Source organism: Durio zibethinus, chromosome 14 (genome assembly GCF_047325235.1).
Source record: "Durio zibethinus cultivar Kanyao isolate XHJ-2024 chromosome 14, ASM4732523v1, whole genome shotgun sequence".
Lineage (NCBI taxonomy): Eukaryota > Viridiplantae > Streptophyta > Magnoliopsida > Malvales > Malvaceae > Durio > Durio zibethinus.
The window spans coordinates 7,729,391-7,746,746 of NC_143175.1; the positions used below are offsets into that span (position 1 = coordinate 7,729,391).

At 33.1% G+C, this 17,356-nt stretch overlaps 1 protein-coding gene across 4 annotated transcripts in view; it reads right to left on the bottom strand.

Annotated features, from left to right (window-relative positions):
* GLU2 (glutamate synthase 2) overlaps window positions 1-17,356 on the bottom strand; it is a 37,594-nt gene that overhangs the window by 8,395 nt on the left and 11,843 nt on the right. For all 4 annotated transcript variants that reach the window (XR_016327477.1, XM_022886924.2, XM_022886926.2 and 1 more), the window contains exons 10-22: window positions 13,164-13,323; window positions 10,658-10,768; window positions 10,338-10,553; window positions 9,593-9,750; window positions 8,820-8,949; window positions 8,014-8,072; window positions 7,791-7,896; window positions 3,885-3,981; window positions 3,438-3,553; window positions 3,140-3,337; window positions 2,718-2,828; window positions 1,848-2,087; window positions 1,163-1,261 (exon numbers count right to left, since the gene is read on the bottom strand). Coding sequence is in view for 3 of the 4 variants with exons in the window: in XM_022886924.2 (XP_022742659.2) it covers window positions 1,163-1,261; window positions 1,848-2,087; window positions 2,718-2,828; window positions 3,140-3,337; window positions 3,438-3,553; window positions 3,885-3,981; window positions 7,791-7,896; window positions 8,014-8,072; window positions 8,820-8,949; window positions 9,593-9,750; window positions 10,338-10,553; window positions 10,658-10,768; window positions 13,164-13,323 (1,801 nt within the window). In the remaining variant the exon portion in view is untranslated. The remainder of the gene's footprint in view (window positions 1-1,162; window positions 1,262-1,847; window positions 2,088-2,717; window positions 2,829-3,139; window positions 3,338-3,437; window positions 3,554-3,884; window positions 3,982-7,790; window positions 7,897-8,013; window positions 8,073-8,819; window positions 8,950-9,592; window positions 9,751-10,337; window positions 10,554-10,657; window positions 10,769-13,163; window positions 13,324-17,356) is intronic.

The following is a 17,356-nucleotide window of genomic DNA, read 5'->3' on the forward strand; positions in this document are numbered from 1 at the left end:
TCTACATTTGTCATCATGTACTTTTTATATCTGAGGCATCAATTAAATACTAATCCTTAATAATCTAAAATAAGTGTTTTTAAAGGCTTTTTCATTATACACTTACTCTAGTAAGTAAAAAATACGCCAATTTTGTCTTTCTTTCTTTCATGCATATGTGGTTGTCAATTTTGTTAACTAGGATTAGATCACTCACTAAGCTTTGCACCTTAATAAATTGCTTCCAGTTTCTTGTTAGAGCTTAGGAGAGTTTTAAGTGGATAGTTGGTGTGCTCCATGAATGTTATGGTGGAGGACTTTTTAGGAAGGTTTTATAGATCCTACTTTGGCATTAGGAAAACTTTCTTGGATATTTGAGTAGATATTCATTTAAAAAATTTATTCTTGTTATAAACCCTCTTTTATTTAAAAAAATTAGCCCTCTTTTATTCCCCTTTTATTCTATATCTCTTTATCCAATTTTATGGTGTTTCTCTAATTTGCACCCATGTTTTGTCATATTCATCTAATAAGGTTATTGTTGTTTCAAGAATTGTGTTTAGACTTCATGTTAGATGTCTTAAATTTGTGAAAATGGATTTTTTTTATTTTGTTTTTGTTTTTTTTTATATTTTAATTCCTCTTACATTAAAATTTTGCAGTGATCAGTTCTGACATAATGGGAAGTCATTCAAGTAACATCCATCTACTATGCTCTCCTCCACAATAAATATTTCTAATTGAATGACTTTTATATGCCCTTTTACTGCAGAGACCTTCCTCCAGAAAAATTAATTTTTTTCCCCTTAATGTTACTTTTTCTCTGTTGCACTTATTTTGTTCATCATAGTTGTCAATAATTGCTCTTCAAAATTATCAATGAACATATATCTTCATCATTAGGTAACAATTACACTAATCATTCAAACTTATAATCTGACATGAAGTGCGAACTAGAAAAAAGCATACTCTAATAATAGAAGTATGCATAAACGTTCAGAGCCCATTTGTCAAAGGCGCATCCTATGTTGGTAAACAGTCTTCAGAAAAGATTGATTAAAAGTGTTATGCAATTTTATCAGAAAAAAATAGTTATATTCAAGGTCATGCATATAAATAAAACTGAACAAAAAATGAAACAGTCAAGAGCTGAAGATGCTGGTAATAAATTGTGATGATTCACCTGTATGATATCAGCGTTACCCTTTGAAACCCCCGAAGCAACTGTTCCAATTCCAGCTTCTGCCACTAGCTTTACAGACACCTTAGCCTTAGGGTTGACCTATGTGTTTGGTAGATTAAGATATCATTCTTATCAGTAATTCGAGGATACTGCTTTTAGTAAGACTATAAAACAGATTAAAATGGTTATTGGTAGCTGAACAAAAAATGTGCGCAATTAGTCCCCTTAACATTCAAAATCTGTATCAATTTCGGGCAACCATTAACCTAACATGTTTATGTCACATTAAAATCAGTTATCAACATTTCACAATTGGTTTTTGAGGCAATTGAGACTTGAGGAAAACTTCTGCAACTTAAAATCCCTTTTGGTAAATCAATAATCAGTTGTCATGTTTCAATTGCCAATAATCCCATATTGATTTACCAAAATTGATTTTGAGTTTCCAGAAGCCTTCCTCAAGTTTCACTTGCCTAGAAAACCAATTAACATGTTGAAAACCTATTTGATGCCACATAAGCAAGTTGGTGCAACAGTGTTAATGGTTGAACTACCTTGATACATGTCTTGAAAGTTCAGGTGTCAATTGAACATTTTTTAATTTGGTTACTAAATTGTACATTTGTTATAGTTCAAGTACCATATGTATAATTAACTCTAGATTAAATATGAAGCAATCAATTACCTGATGTAGGTCAAAGATCAATTGAGCAAGATCCTCAATAGAATAAATGTCATGGTGCGGAGGCGGAGATATAAGTGGAACACCTGGTTTAGAATTTCTTAACCTTGCAATGTATGCACTAACTTTTTTCCCAGGCAGCTGACCTCCTTCACCAGGCTTTGCACCTTGTGCAATTTTGATTTCCAACTGATCAGCGTTGGCCAGGAATGTTGGAGTAACACCAAAACGACCAGAAGCAACCTGAAGAAATGGTGATGCATGAGAATAAAAGAAGCAATCTTCATAACCTACTTGATACGTTTAAAAGCACAGACTTCTCCTTACAGATAAAACCCAACACGTTTATCAATGTGATTCACATTTAATAAAAGAATTAAGGTTCATAGTGCACTATCCTATGTGTTTTTCCCAGTTGACTTTAGCACCTGCTGGAATAGTGACAGATTGCCTCCATATTGTATTCAGTATTTTATTTTTTTTAATTTTTCATTCAGAAATATATAAATGCACCAAAAATGTGGCCAACAGTAAAGGAGATTCAAGTATTAAAGGTCATTGTATTGTCTTTTTGATAAAATTTTTACTTTGTTTTACTATAAATTTGAAAAAGCAATTCTTATTTGTATTAATTGTGGCAGAATAAATGAGAAGGTTGCAAGGTAAAGTCACATTTGAAACCAAAGATAGCTAAGTGAAATTGCAGTTTGGGGGCTAATGCATAATTTATCCAAATATATACCATTCACATTTTGCAAGAAATCAACAGGTGTTTTGTTTCGATGTCAGTGCCCTAAAGAAAACCCCATGAGGGCTACATGACAAATTACAGATCATTTGAAAACTTTTACAAGCAAAATTCTGTTTGATGACCTGTTTAATAGCACTTGTAGCAGTATCACCATTTTGAAGACCTTTGAGATGTGGCAGCGTGGGAGAATACCCATCAACAACATCCGTAAGTGGGCTCCAGCGAATTGGATCCTTGGAGAAAATAAAACAAGGGATATCAGTTTCTTCATTTTTTTTCCAAATATTGGATGGTTTAGTTGAGGGGAGGAGAACTTGACCAAACCTATCAATGCTCTCTACCAATTCAACTAAGCCAAAAGACTCATTTCAAGATTATTGAACAAAATGATAAGTTTCAATATCATTCTGGGCTATAATTTGGTAGCAGAATCAAGACTATTCTGGTCTATATGTGTGTGTGTGTGTGTGTGTGTCTATATATAGTGCTCAAAAGAATACAAATAAGACAGAAACAGTATGATATATCACCAGCCCTGGATTACCTCACCACCTTCTCCTGAATTAGACTTTCCACCCAATCTGTTCATAGCAATGGCTATTGCCTCATGAGTTTCCCTTGAAATAGCTCCAAGTGACATTCCACCAGTGCAAAATCTTTGAACAATGGACGAGGCAGGTTCAACTTTTCCAACAGGAATTGGGGCACGGTCACTTTTGAATTCAAGAAGATCACGAAGAACCTGCAGTTAAAATAATAGGAACAAAATATCTAATGTAATTCCATAACGCTAGCAATGGCATTGAGACAAGAAAAAAGAAATATCAAATATATAGACTAACATTGACAGGACGGTTGGTCAAGTGCTGCTGATAAATTGAAAACGCACTTTCACTCTTCTGGCGTACAGCTTTATGAAGTAGTTTTGACATCTCAGGGTTGTTTCCATGATACTCCCCTGTTAACAATTAAAAAAATAATAATAAAGAAAATATAGAAGTTATAAAAGAAAATGAAACGGAATGTACTCAATAAACCATTGCGATTGAGAATATTATTAAATCAAGAAATAACTGATGTGACAAAATTCAGACTTAAGATGATATTACCTCCTTTAAGCTAATTTGCATGAATTGCAACTAAATCCAGCATATTGTTCACTCATTTCCAGATAAAAGTGTCTTAGAGGCACGAAATGAAGAGATACTAAATTATAAATAAAAACATAAAATCATCTATTTCTCATGACTGCCCATAAATGCATATGTATATTGAGAATAAGTGATTACCACCAGGTCTGAATTGTATAAATCCAAAATTTTCCAATCTTTTAGCTGTATCTGCGGAGTAAGCCTTCACCCAAAAAGACAAAGTCTCCCTCGCCAACTGTAGAAAATAGGGTTTGCAGAAAACGAAATCAATGGACATAGGAGTAAACAGCATCATAACACTTAATCAGAAAAATGGGATTAAAATGGCCAAAGAATGAAAGGACTTAAGCAAATTAAGTATGCCACCTGATGTAGGGATAGAGAAATAAATGAAAAAAAATTCACTAGAAATTCAAAAGATGTGGAGAGAATCTTTAAAACCAAGGGAAAATTCAAAATCTCAAGGTCTCAATATTCTCAATCAAATGCCACCAAGAACTGGAAGAATATAGGTACTTGCACAAGTCACGGGCCCACACTTCCAACCCAAAAGACATGACTATTAAGTGGAAGAAGGCCTTTGGTTTATAAGCCCAAGACCCATCCTACGTTTTCCGCTATGGGATCTGTGACATTCTCCCTCACCCAATTGCGCAACGCCCTTTTTTGCATTGGCTCTTTCACCTGTAGAGGAGAGGGACCCACCTTAGTCTTCAACCCTGGAATCTCTCATAAGAGGTTCACATCATTAAAGAGTTAGGTAGGCTATGATACCAAAAGACATACCTATTAGGTTGAGGAAGGCCCTTGACTTATAAGCCCAAGACCCATCCCATCTCATTCTAATGTGGGATCCATGACATATGGTACTTCCTAAACCATAGTACTTGGTAAATAGGAAAGCATGATAAAAATAATATACCAAAACCCTTAACTATATAAGAATTGCATGTGAACCCATAAAATATAGTAAAATTAATAAAAATGCATCCTCAAAAAAATTTTTTATTCTAGAACATCCTTCTGTGCTTCTCAGTCAAAATTCAATACTGGATCAGTTTTCTTTTTCTGAGAAATGAAGAACCAAACATTAAAGGCCACCTTGGGGGGCCAAATTCTCTACAGGGCAGGAATAAGAAAGCGCATTTGATGTTGACCAAAAACAAGGGATTGGTAACTTATTAACTAATGCGCTTAGAAGTTACATTGAAGTTAGTCCTGTGTAATCTCATAGTTAAAGTTCAGCTCCACCCTTATGCTTCTCAAGTTTTCAGTGCAACAAAAAGCTAAATATCACTTTCTTAAATCAGTGGTTATTCACGAAATAAACACTTCCAAGCCTGTCACTATTTATAAAATTCATGGTAAGCCATGAGAAGGTTTTAGTTGAATGGAAAAAGGACCCCATAAAAATAAATTTTGCATGAAAAGGGCCAGAAAAGACACCAAATGATTTTAATCCAAATATTAATTTCATCAATTAACCTGCATTGAGCCAAATTCAGTAGTAAGAAAGTCTCACCCACTAAAACTAGTTCAATTATCAGTAAGAAACAGTAATGTTAGATGTTTCTGCACTCTTGCTCACCTGGCTGTCAGTCTTCCAAAGGCTATGGACTAGCTTTCCAAAGTCGAGGTTTTCAAGGATGATTGCTTATTCAGAAATTAATGTCAAGGGTCAAGTGAATTAGTCCAGATCCTTTGAGAGTTCCCTATAAAACCGGTTTTTGTGCCACATAGTTTCAGGTTCATCAGACTTGAAACGTGTATTAAATTCCGATGCTAATGCATTTTCAATAACATTTTGTGCTAGAACAAAATAAGAAGCTGTTTTTTCTGTAAAATAAAATTTATTAATTAAATACAAAAGTCACAGATGACTTTAGGACTTGGAGATACCTCTTCTTTACAGATGTTGAGGTCATAAGGCCCTGTTTGAGCATTAGGGTAGGATGGGAAAGGAACATGGAGCCTTATTGTGCAAACACAACCTTACATTTTATTGGAAGATTAAAATGCAATTTCCCAGCACTCCAAATTTATAGGTGTTTGTTTAAGTTGCCATCTTGAGCCCCAAGAGTAAGCACTTTAAAAGTGGTGCACCTAAGCAAAGTATTTAAGTAGAATCCAATATTGTATGCAAAGGCCCTAAATTCTTGCAAGGGACCAATAATGATATTTTTCCCAACAATCATCCTTGGTCCCAAAGGCAAGAATTGTTGGCAGAATTTACAGCTAGAGTTTGAAACTGATACCAAGATAGTAACATCCAGATGTGTGTTCAATGAAGATGAAAGATTCCAAATCTGTTGAAAAATACTTTTTTTTTCTTTCAAAACTCATTGATGTCAATCAAATGAGAATTTATAGTTAAAGTATCACAAATGAGCAGATTATTTGAAAATCCATTCTTATCTTAGTACAAAACTTAGGTCATATAGTTATAACTGAGAAGAACAAAAGTCTCAACAGGCTATCCCTTGAAAAATAGGTAGCTTCCTGGCAATCCCATTGACAAAGATGATTGAGCATATTCTTGAATTGCTGGCCAAGGATTTGCAACAAAACTAGCAGTAATTTTTCTTGGATTTTTTGGAAGAAACTATTCAAATATCAAATGAAGGGTGCATCATCAAAAGGAAGGATAAGGACTCCAATTCAAAATACAAGAAAGTCGAATGAAACATGGTTTCTGGTGACTCTAATTCTTCAAGAAAAATAAATAAATAAACCATTAAATGTTACATGAAAATTACAATTTGGAATTGTAAGAAGGTTGAAAATTTTAAGAATTGTCAATTAAAGGAAAACAAACAAACAAACAAACGACTGATAGAGACACTTTTCCCTAATTTCCAACAAAGAATGATCTGTTATTACTTATTAGCTTAATTTTCATAAAATATCAAATCATCAGATTTAATATACAGAATAATAGAATTATAAATGATTTTGGACGTGAGGTGATCTTTAACATACAACAACAATGAAGAAGCTATGCTTTACCCTTTATGCTGTTGACAATTAAATTTATTCATATGTCATGCTTGGAAAGAGAATGACAGAAAAAAAGAGAAGGAAAAACATGTCATTTTTTATGCATACAAAAGCATATACTCATGACATTTTTTAACATTCCTAAACTAATCCATAACTTTCTTAATGTTGAACAGCTCCTGGAAGAGGCTATTCTTTGAGTTTTACAAAAAACCTGTTTTGGACACAAAGAATGTTGACATAGAAATCATAAAAAGCCTTTTTTCATGCAACTCCCAAAGCACAGAAAACACTAGAAACCCCAACTTGGAAAGAAAGATCAGCATGACTCTAAGTCCAAGGCCAAGAAGTTAACAAAGCAATCTGTTTCAAGAAAACAAAATAAAACTAGTGTATATGTATTTTCAGCATTTTGGAGTTTCTTATATATACTACAGATTAGCAACTTTGATCTGCAGCTTGTCAAAGAAAATTTCCAGAACCAGAGAAATTTCAAATCAAGCATATTTCTGTTAAGTGTGTCAAAGATTATTTTCAAAATTATATTGACTGGTAAAGAACACTGTTACGTTGAGTAGGAAAACTAGTTTTTGGCATGTGAGTTAAGGTTTTAAGACCCAAAATATTTATTAAGATAGTGAAGCAAAATTGCAGCTATTTTTGTCTTTTTATGCATAATCTACCCTTTCAAATTCCACCAAACACTCTTTCATAGCAAAAATAGAGTGGAAATTCAAGAATCCACTTTCTCCTTAAGAACTCTTGCATCTCAAATAACAATCAAATCCATTCATTTCCACCACACCTCCACTATTTGAATTTTTCTGTCACAATCACCTCCAAAATAGGTAAGTCTTTTAAGGCCTAATTGCATTAGACATTAGAAAAACAATTATCAATATAAATCCAACCACAACATTGACAGTTCATCTTAGCATTGTCTTAGAAAAGTTCTAAAGGAATGAACAGAGAAATTATTTCATAAGAAGCACAAATTTTCTGATAGGAAGATACTATTCAATTTAAAGAGAAAGTTCTTTTTCTAACCTCATCAAAAGTTAATCCACCAATTTTTGACACACTCCCACAAAATGAAAGATCAACTACTTCCTTCCCCAGTCCATAAATCTCAAATATCTGTGCACCACAATAACTAAATAGAGAATAACAAAAGTAAGTCAATTTGTACAAATAAATGAAACACATAACAATGCATTACAATCCATATTCAAACATTCATAAATAATTTTTTTCCGTTCGGAACTCATACCTTGAAAGCAACGAGATGCCCATCTTAGAAAGAATTTTGAGAAGACCAGCTTTGATTGCCTATATTGTAACAAATAACTAGCACTTATGCAAAACATAAGAAAGAAACTTGATTTAAATGCAATTTAAATCTCTCTCACTCAATATATACACAAAAACACAAGGAAAAGATCAGTGCTAAAGGTGGCTAAATATTTTCATGGACAACTAGGTTTTTTCTCATTAAAAACAAGGAAGAAGAGAACATGATGGTGGTAGACTGATAGTTTTAGGTCTCTTCGGGATTTGAAACAAATTAAGCTTACAGAAGGCAGAAACAAGATTTTAATTTAAGATACGTAAAATTGACAACTAGGCTCATTAGCAACTTAAAGATTAGATCATAAAAAAACTAACAGCAAAAACAAATTTTGAAACACTAGATGAATTTAATAAGAAGAACAAGTTTCCATTTTTTGACCTATACTTTACATTGAAGTTATATCTTTAGCTAAATGCTAGGAAAACTATTGTCCTGATTGACATCTCCAGCTGTTTCATAGTATATTATTTGAGAAGTATCATATCACCAAATCTATTGTATTATGTCCCTATTTTTTAACTATTGCTTCATAGCTATGATAGATGGTAATTGTTTTCCTTAGCAATATCACCCATTTGCTATTGCATGACATTCAAATATAGGAAAATTTGTAGCAAGGATTTAATACATAACAAGACCTAAAAGTCAATGAACATCACAAAACTATTGTATGAGAAGACAACAAAATAACATCCCAAAAATCTTTTTACCATTGGATATCATACCTTGCAAAAGTTTATCTGAGACTGCTCAATTGTCACAGTTGGCATTTTTCCATTCCGCATCAAATTCACAGTTTTAGAACTCAGCCGCCACTGCCGACAAGTCTCCAATGCCAAGTATGGACATACAGCACTTCAAAAATAATATTAACGAAAAAGGTGATGCACTTTCAGGATAATAAAGACAAAAAAAGGTTTTAATCCAGCATAGCTTAGCATTCTTGATAAGGCAAGCATTATGAACCAAAGAATAGAATGACAATAGATAAAATAAAACAAAGTAAATCCTTTGGAAGGGTTCACAAATCATAGCCCATCCATCTCTTTTGCACAAATTTCAGCTACAAAAAATCTGACATCTTTCCTAGTGTGTCATTCATAAGAATCTGACCTTAAGCTACTATCAGTTCAGGAAAGGAACCATGGCAGAAAATTTTATCAACCAAAAGCTCTTTCAAGAGAAGAGAATTCCTCTTTTCCTAAGCAAATTTTTTTAAATGGGCTTCAAGACATTGGCTCCTATACTGCTACCAAACCATCTAGTATTCCCATATGGTACAATCTTAAGGAATATTCAGCATAGTTTGCATCCACCATATCTAGCAAAGAACCAAAAGAGGGCTTTCTATCAATAAGTAACTAACAGACCAGTAAAGTATCCACTGGAGTTCCATCACAAACCTCTGGGGTTGTACATTACGCTTTTCAATAAAACCATAAAAAAAGGGAAACTATAAGTTAAAAAGGCTTCACATAGACATAAAAAGAGAACTGACCTAGCCCCATTTCCAATTAAACAAGCAAATTGATGTGTACTGAAGCACTGAGCAGTATCGGCAACTATGGAAGCTGACATCCGCAGACCATTCTGAATAAGATGTTGATGAACAGTAGCAACAGCTAGAAGTATTGGAATTGCAGGCTGAGTTGCTTCCTGGAGAGGTACAGAAAAAGGAAAAAGATATCCAGAATAAAGTTCTGTCAGAGATCTATAAGATCAAAAGAAAAGCAGCTGTTCTTTGAAAAGAGACTACAACAATACCGGTAAGTTACAAGTTACAAATATCCTTAACTCTCATAATACACAAAAATATAAAGACAAAAACAAATACAAACAGCGATGTGATAACCAAGTATAATGAAATTCTCAGAAATTGACAAAATGAAGAATTAGCGTCCCTGTTATTCAACTCTAGCAGGCCCTTTTGGCCAAAAAAAAAAAAAAGGAAAAAACTAGAACTTCACATATTTAATGAATTCGGGATGGACAGTTGAATAAAATGCAGATAACAAAACTACATCAGCATCAATCTCTTTCCCATATGCTAACGGAAAGGAATCCAAAAAGCACTTGACAACACGACAAACAAGAAACAGCAAATTCTATTATAATGAGTGATGAAGTACATGAAACAATAGCCTTTGATGATTACATACCCAAATAAGAGCTAAACTATTTCTCATAGCAGAAGACTGTTTACTGATTCATAAGGTTTTGTATAAGCATAAAATGGTGCATACCAGCTCATCAGCACGATCAGAGAGCACAAGCAGTTGGGAACCACTACGAACTGCTTCATCAGCAGCTTCACATAGTTTGTAAAGTGTCTTTTCTAGTGAACCTTCAACCCCTTTACGTATATCAAAAAATGATGGCAAGATTTGGGCCCTTAGTTGGGGATCCTTTAGCAACGACTTGAGCTCTCCTTCATTTAGTACAGGACTAGACAAAATGATCTGGTTCAGGAAGACAATTATTTGGATAGTTGGAAATTGATTAAAATTTAAATGATTTCCAATTTGACAGTAACCATCTGATGGCATCATGGGAATGTACAAACCTGAGAAGAATTTTCAGGTCCAACCTCCAATATATTTCCTCGTTTTCCAATATTGACTTCAAGAGACATAACTAATCCTTCTCGGAGAGGGTCGATGGCTGGATTTGTGACCTATATATAAACAGTACCAAACAATTTAAAAAAGCAAATGAAGTCAAAAAATTAGTACATAAAATAAACTTTGCTATGACATGGAATACCAAATTAAATTATCAGATTAAACAAGCCCCAAGTACTCTTGCTTTGCTGTGGAAATATGCATTGAATGGCAAAAAAATTTCTATATTATTATGAAGTGTATAAGTTAAAATTGACTTCATAAATTCAGATATTATTAAAGTTAAAGATGATTAAATTAGAAATATTGTGATTTTATATTCATATAAATTTAAGAACATCTATTATTTAGATTCTTACTTAAAACTGAACTTAAATGTTAATTTAGAAACTAATATTACAGTCTTTAATTCTTTTTTTAGTTAGTATATTATTGTCTCCATACTGGCTCTAAGATACAAACAAAATAAATAACATTATTTTAAATTGAACCCCTTTATAATGATGGATTAATCATTATACTTTTTAAGGTGATGATTTGATTAAATTCATAAATTTAGTCTTCACGATCTAAAATTTATATTCTTAATACTTCAATAAATATCGAATAATGTTCATCACAAAAAATTGGCTCTTCAAACTTCTATTCATAAATATGTTTGCACTTGAATGATTATCATTCAAATCACAAAGTACATGTTGATACCATGTTATTTTGTATAGTTACAAATAATATTAATAAAAAAATTAAAAATAAATAAATATAAGAATACATGGAATATGATTTGTTGAATTGATAATTAATGATTAAGGGACACAAAAAAGTACAATTCTAAGTTCACACAATTTAAACTTTAAACTATAGAGGCATGCTTAAAATGTCAATCCAACCAAAATTTACCAATCCATTATCATAATCGATAATTCATAATTTTTAAGTATAAGTAGTAATTAATAATATAAAAAGTTTGTATAGTTTGATTTAAGTGAACAAGAGACATTAATGAAGCAACACGCCATACATAAACTAGTCAAATTAACAATATAATAAGAATAAGAATGATAATAATACTAAGAACAGAAACATTAGTTGAAAATATGTAAATACAAATTTTAACAAATATTGAATTAAAATAATACAAATTTGTACATTAATTAGTTCATTCAATTTACTATTTTGATAATAAAATGGCTGATTTGTGCAAATAAAACAAAGTAGAGACAAAGAAGCAAATAGTATTAATAATAAACTAAAAAAGAATGAAGTTGAAAAAATGAAATGGAAAAGACAAGCAAAAGATAGAAAAGGCAACTAGTCGCTTAAAAGAAGGACAAAACAGAAGATATAGAGGGAAAAAAAAAAAAAAAAAACCTGTGACAGACAAAGAGTTGCCGCTATTATAGTAACAGTGCCCATGTCAGAGGGTGACACTGTTACCAGACCTAACTTTAGCATATATGAATAATTGGACAGCAAAGGTACTGTACTAGTTTTGGTGTTCCTAGGAACTTAATCTCATGCAACTCTATAAAGGTTTGCATAAAAGAACTGTGACAGAGTTGCCACTGTTACAGTAACAGTGCCCATGTGGGAGGGTGACACTGTTACCAGACCTACTTTATTATATATGAATAACAACTTGACAGCAAAAGTGCTGTGCTAGTTTTGGTGTTCCTAGGAACTCAATCTCATGCAACTCTATAAAGGTTTGCATAAATAACATCGATACAGAAGTCTTTATCCATGGTCTTTAATTGAGTGCCCCACCACCTCCTCCCCCAATAGAAAAATAAATAACAAAAATAAAAACCCTTTAGTGTCAGTTTCCAATTTATTTGCAAGTTTCTTTAAAGTTTATGTCCCTTCTCACTTTTGTACTTTTTTGTTCTCCTTTCTCCAATAGCCGAGGAGCAGAATAAACAAGAAGACACCATTCAAGCTAACAAAGTTTTTTTTTTTTTTTTTTGTTTCCTAGGACGACTGGAGGGGAAGCAGATTGCTCATGAACCCATAAATAGCTGCTATGTCTGCCTCATTGTTGTCCGAATGTCAAGTGCAATTTTATTCCTCAACCTCAGTGCAAAGAACTCATTTATCTTGCATGCTAAATCTTGAACTTAAAAAATTGTCTAGAGTTTCTCATCAATTAGTGCATACAGCATAATCACCAAACAGTGATATTGTATATTTAATCAAACTCAATGTCAAGCATGTAATGGAAATATTCCTTGTGCATCTTAAATAAAAATGATGCATAAAGAATAGCAGAAGAAAGACCAAGGATCATCCAAAAACGAGAGAATAAGGACCGAGGAATGCTAGCTTAAAAAGGAAATATATAGGTAAAACCAAGCATATAGCAAATCAAACACTTAAAACAACATACGATTGTAGGATTTCTAGGCAGAAAGTTATAAGTTCATCAACTTGATTAAAATTCTAACAAACCTGTGCAAAACGCTGCTTAAAATAATCATAAAGCATATGTGGCTTTTGAGACAATATTGCCAATGGAATATCATCACCCATGCAAAATGTCGGCTCCTTCCCTTGTGAAGCCATAGTCTCAATAATCATTTGAACATCCTCGCTTGAATAACCAAAAGCCCTAAACATTATAAAAATAATAAGAATAGTTCAAAGAGTCAATCTTTGGATATTTGATGATAGGCTAAATTATGGTCACTCAAAACCAAGATACTTCGATCACAGTCAATCAAACTCAATAATCGATATACCAACAACCAACACGATGATTTTACATTATATTCAGCTCACCTATGACGATATGCTTAAAACACACTAATATAAAAGTATCATACAGGTGGATACACAGGCATAAATTTGTTAAGCATGCTTTGCCCAACAATTAGGGGAAATTTGTTTTACCACCCTAAGGTTCTTTTATAATGCTTTGACACCTGCTAGGCAGAAATGTGCAGAACCCAAAACATAAATGCATGAAGGTTGATTCAAAGATGTTGTTCCAATCAAGACATGTTTTTACAGTTCGAACATCAAACTTTGAGCACTGTTCTCTTTTTCTTTTATTTTAGACCTTTTGAACCTCTAAAAACTGAGGGAAAAAATATTAATATCATGTGTCTATTAAAATAGCAATACCATTTACAAAAACATGATAAGTCCTTTTAAAACTAATTTTTCGACTTATGATTATAATTTTACAAAAGAGTGAGTATTACCTTACACCAACTTCATCCCCACTCATTATTATAAAGCATACTGTGGGAAAACACTTATTTACAGCTGATTGTAATCTTGTAATCTGTATATTTATATTTACATCTCTAGAATTAAGTATTTGTATCCCTAGAATTAAGGACAAAAAATTAGGATAGACAATCGCTCAATTATAAGATCAGTTTTTAGGAAGAGTTAGTTTCCTAGTTTAACCCCTAGTTAGTTGTATATAAACCTAAGGTTCTTGTATAATTCTTAATGAGCAATTTTTCAATATACATTCAGTTTTACTCTTAGTTTTTCACACAGTTTTATTTCTTAGTTTTTCCACATGGTATCAGAGCTTTAGGCTCTTCTTGGAAAGTAAAATTTTCAGCCTTCATTGTTGACTTCTATTTTAGGCCTTCATTGCCGAACCCTATTTAGGCCTTCATTGTCGAACCCTGTTAAGACCTTCATAGCCATTTTCCCTTCTTTAGCCTTCATTGCTATAAGTCATTTCTGGTTATATCTTAAGACTTGTTTCAGTTTAAAGAAAGATATCACTAACATTCAATTTGACGAAGTGTCAACTGGAAAAATCACCAGAGTACTACAGATGTCTCGCAAACAAGGAGAGTTAGACAGAGAAGAGATTGAGAAGCCTATTGAAACTCTTGAAAAGCCTATTGGGGTATGTTCCTTGGGTAAGGTCTCTAGTTCAGGTAAAACTTCTGGTTCTCATGGATTAAATGTCTCGGTTAAGCCTATTACAAGTTCTTGTGTCATTGACTCAGGAGCCACAGACCATATGACACATTCCTCACAGAAGTTTAGTACATATGCCCTATATCCTAGTAATAAGAAAATTATTGTTGCAGATGGTTCACTTGCTACAGCGACAGGATTAGGAGATTTTCAAATTAATTCTTCGTTTGTTTTTAAAAATGTTCTTCATGTTCCTAGATTGTCTACTAATCTAATATTTATACAAGAACTTACCAAAGATATGAACTGCAAATTGACTTTTTACCCCCCTTATTGTGAATTTCAGGATCAGAGTTTGAGGATTGGACTTGCTAAGGAAAAGGATGGACTATACTATCTTGAGATATCAAACAACACAAGTAATATCAAGAATAGTTTACCTTTGTCATTTCTTTCTAAAAAATCTTCCAATAAAGACAAAATCCGACTTTATCATTTTCATCTTGGACATCCTTCTTTTGGAACTTTGAAAAACATGTTCCCTTCTTTGTTCAAAGGATTAAACGCGAAGATTTTCATTGTGATGTTTGTGAACTTGCAAAGCACAAACGTTTCTTTTCTAATTAGTAACAAAAGAAGTTCTACTCCCTTTTACTTGATTCATAGTGACATTTGGGGTGCCTATACAATTCCTAATATTTCTGGTGCAAGATGGTTTGTTTCATTCATAGATGATTGTACTAGGATTTCTTGGGTTTTTTTACTTAAGTCCAAATCAGATGTGAATAGTATGTTTTTAAGCTTCCAAAATCAATTTGGAGTGAAAATCAAAAGATTTAAGTCTGATAATGCAAGAGACTATTTCAACCGGAGTCTATCCACCTATTTCCAAAAAGAAGGGATTATCTATGACTCATCTTGTGTTAATACTCCACAACAGAATAGAGTGGCAGAGAGGAAAAACAGTCATTTACTAGCCACAACCCAAGCCTTCTTTTTTCAAGCAAATATACCTAAATCTTACTGGGGGGAAGTTGTTCTTACTGCCACACACATTATAAATAGGTTACGTTCAAGGGTTTTGGGATTTAAAACTCCTATAGAACTACTCTCACAATTCTATCCCAACCTTAATACCACAAACAACCTCACACCTAGGATATTTGATTGTACATCATTTGTTCATATTCACAGTCATAATAGGGAAAAGTTGGATCCAAGAGCAATTAAGTGTATCTTTGTGGGGTATTCATCAACTCAAAAAGGGTATAAGTGCTATCATCCTCCTACCAAAACATTCTATGTGTCTGCAGATATCACTTTTGAACAAAGTAAACCATTTTTTACTCAACCTTATCTTCAGGGAGAGACTTCATTCATGGAAGATAAGGATAAAGACTTCTTTTTGCTTGATTTGTCCTCTTCTTCAACATTTTCACCCATTAATTCTTCTGAGTCGAAACCCATTTTTGCTGAACCCAAGTCAAACACTGAATTTTCACCCATTAATTCTTTTGAGTCGAAACACGTTTCTACTGAGCCCAAGTCAAACACTGAATTTAAGTTTGAACCCATTCCAAACATAGAAGATGTGACAAAGGATAATATTGTTTTTGATTCTATAAAGGAATTACAGGTGTACTCAAGAAGGAAAGTTCAAGATCCTGAACCAGTGCTAGTCCAAGAACCTGATCCTAACTTTGGAAATGAGGTAACTACAGTTTTTTACTCTGTTTCTCAAAATGAGCATGAATCTCCTAAAACTATAACTACTGATTATGATCTGCCTATTGCCATTAGGAAAGGAACCAGAGAATGCACCAAGCATCCACTATACCCAATCTCTAATTTTGTGTCATTTGAAAAATTCTCACCATCCCACAAATTTTCTTGTGAGCCTAAACACTATTTTTGTTCCAACTACATTATCTGAGGCATTATCCAGTGAGAAATGGAGGCAAGCCATGAAAATAGAAATAGAGGCCTTAGAGAAAAATAAGACATGAGAACCAGTAGAGTTGCCTAAAGAAAAAAATCCAGTGAGGTGTAAATAGGTTTTCACTATAAAATACAAGACGAATGGTATTGTTGAGAGGTATAAAGCTAGGTTAGTGGCTAAGGGCTACACTCAAACCTATGGAGTGGATTATCAGGAAACCTTTGCTCCAATTGCCAAGATGAATACAGTTAGGATTTTGTTATCATTGGCTACAAATTACAATTGGCAGCTTCAACAATTTGATATAAAGAATGTTTTTCTACATGGTGATTTGGAAGAAGAAATATATAGGAAGATTCCACCGGGATTTAGAGGTCCTCTAGAAGCAAACAAAGTATGCAAGCTAAAAAAGGCTTTATATGGCCTTAAACAGTCTCCTAGGACTTGGTTCGAGAGATTTGCCAAACTGATACTAGCAATGAGATATAAACAGAGTCAAGGAGATCACACATTGTTTATCAAGCACTCTGATTCATGGGGAGTCACAGTTTTATTAGTGTATGTTGATAATATAACTGTAACTGGAGATGATGAAAAAGAGAAAGAATACCTAAAACAATGTTTGGCTAGAGAATTTGAGATAAAAGAGTTAGGGAGATTGAAGTACTTCCTAGGAATTGAAGTAGCTCACTCACGGCATGGTATTTTCAACAGAAATATGTAATGGATCTTTTGAAGGAAACTGGGAAGCTCGCATGTAAACCTGCAAATACCCCTATAGATCCTAATCATAAAATTGGATAAACTAATGAAG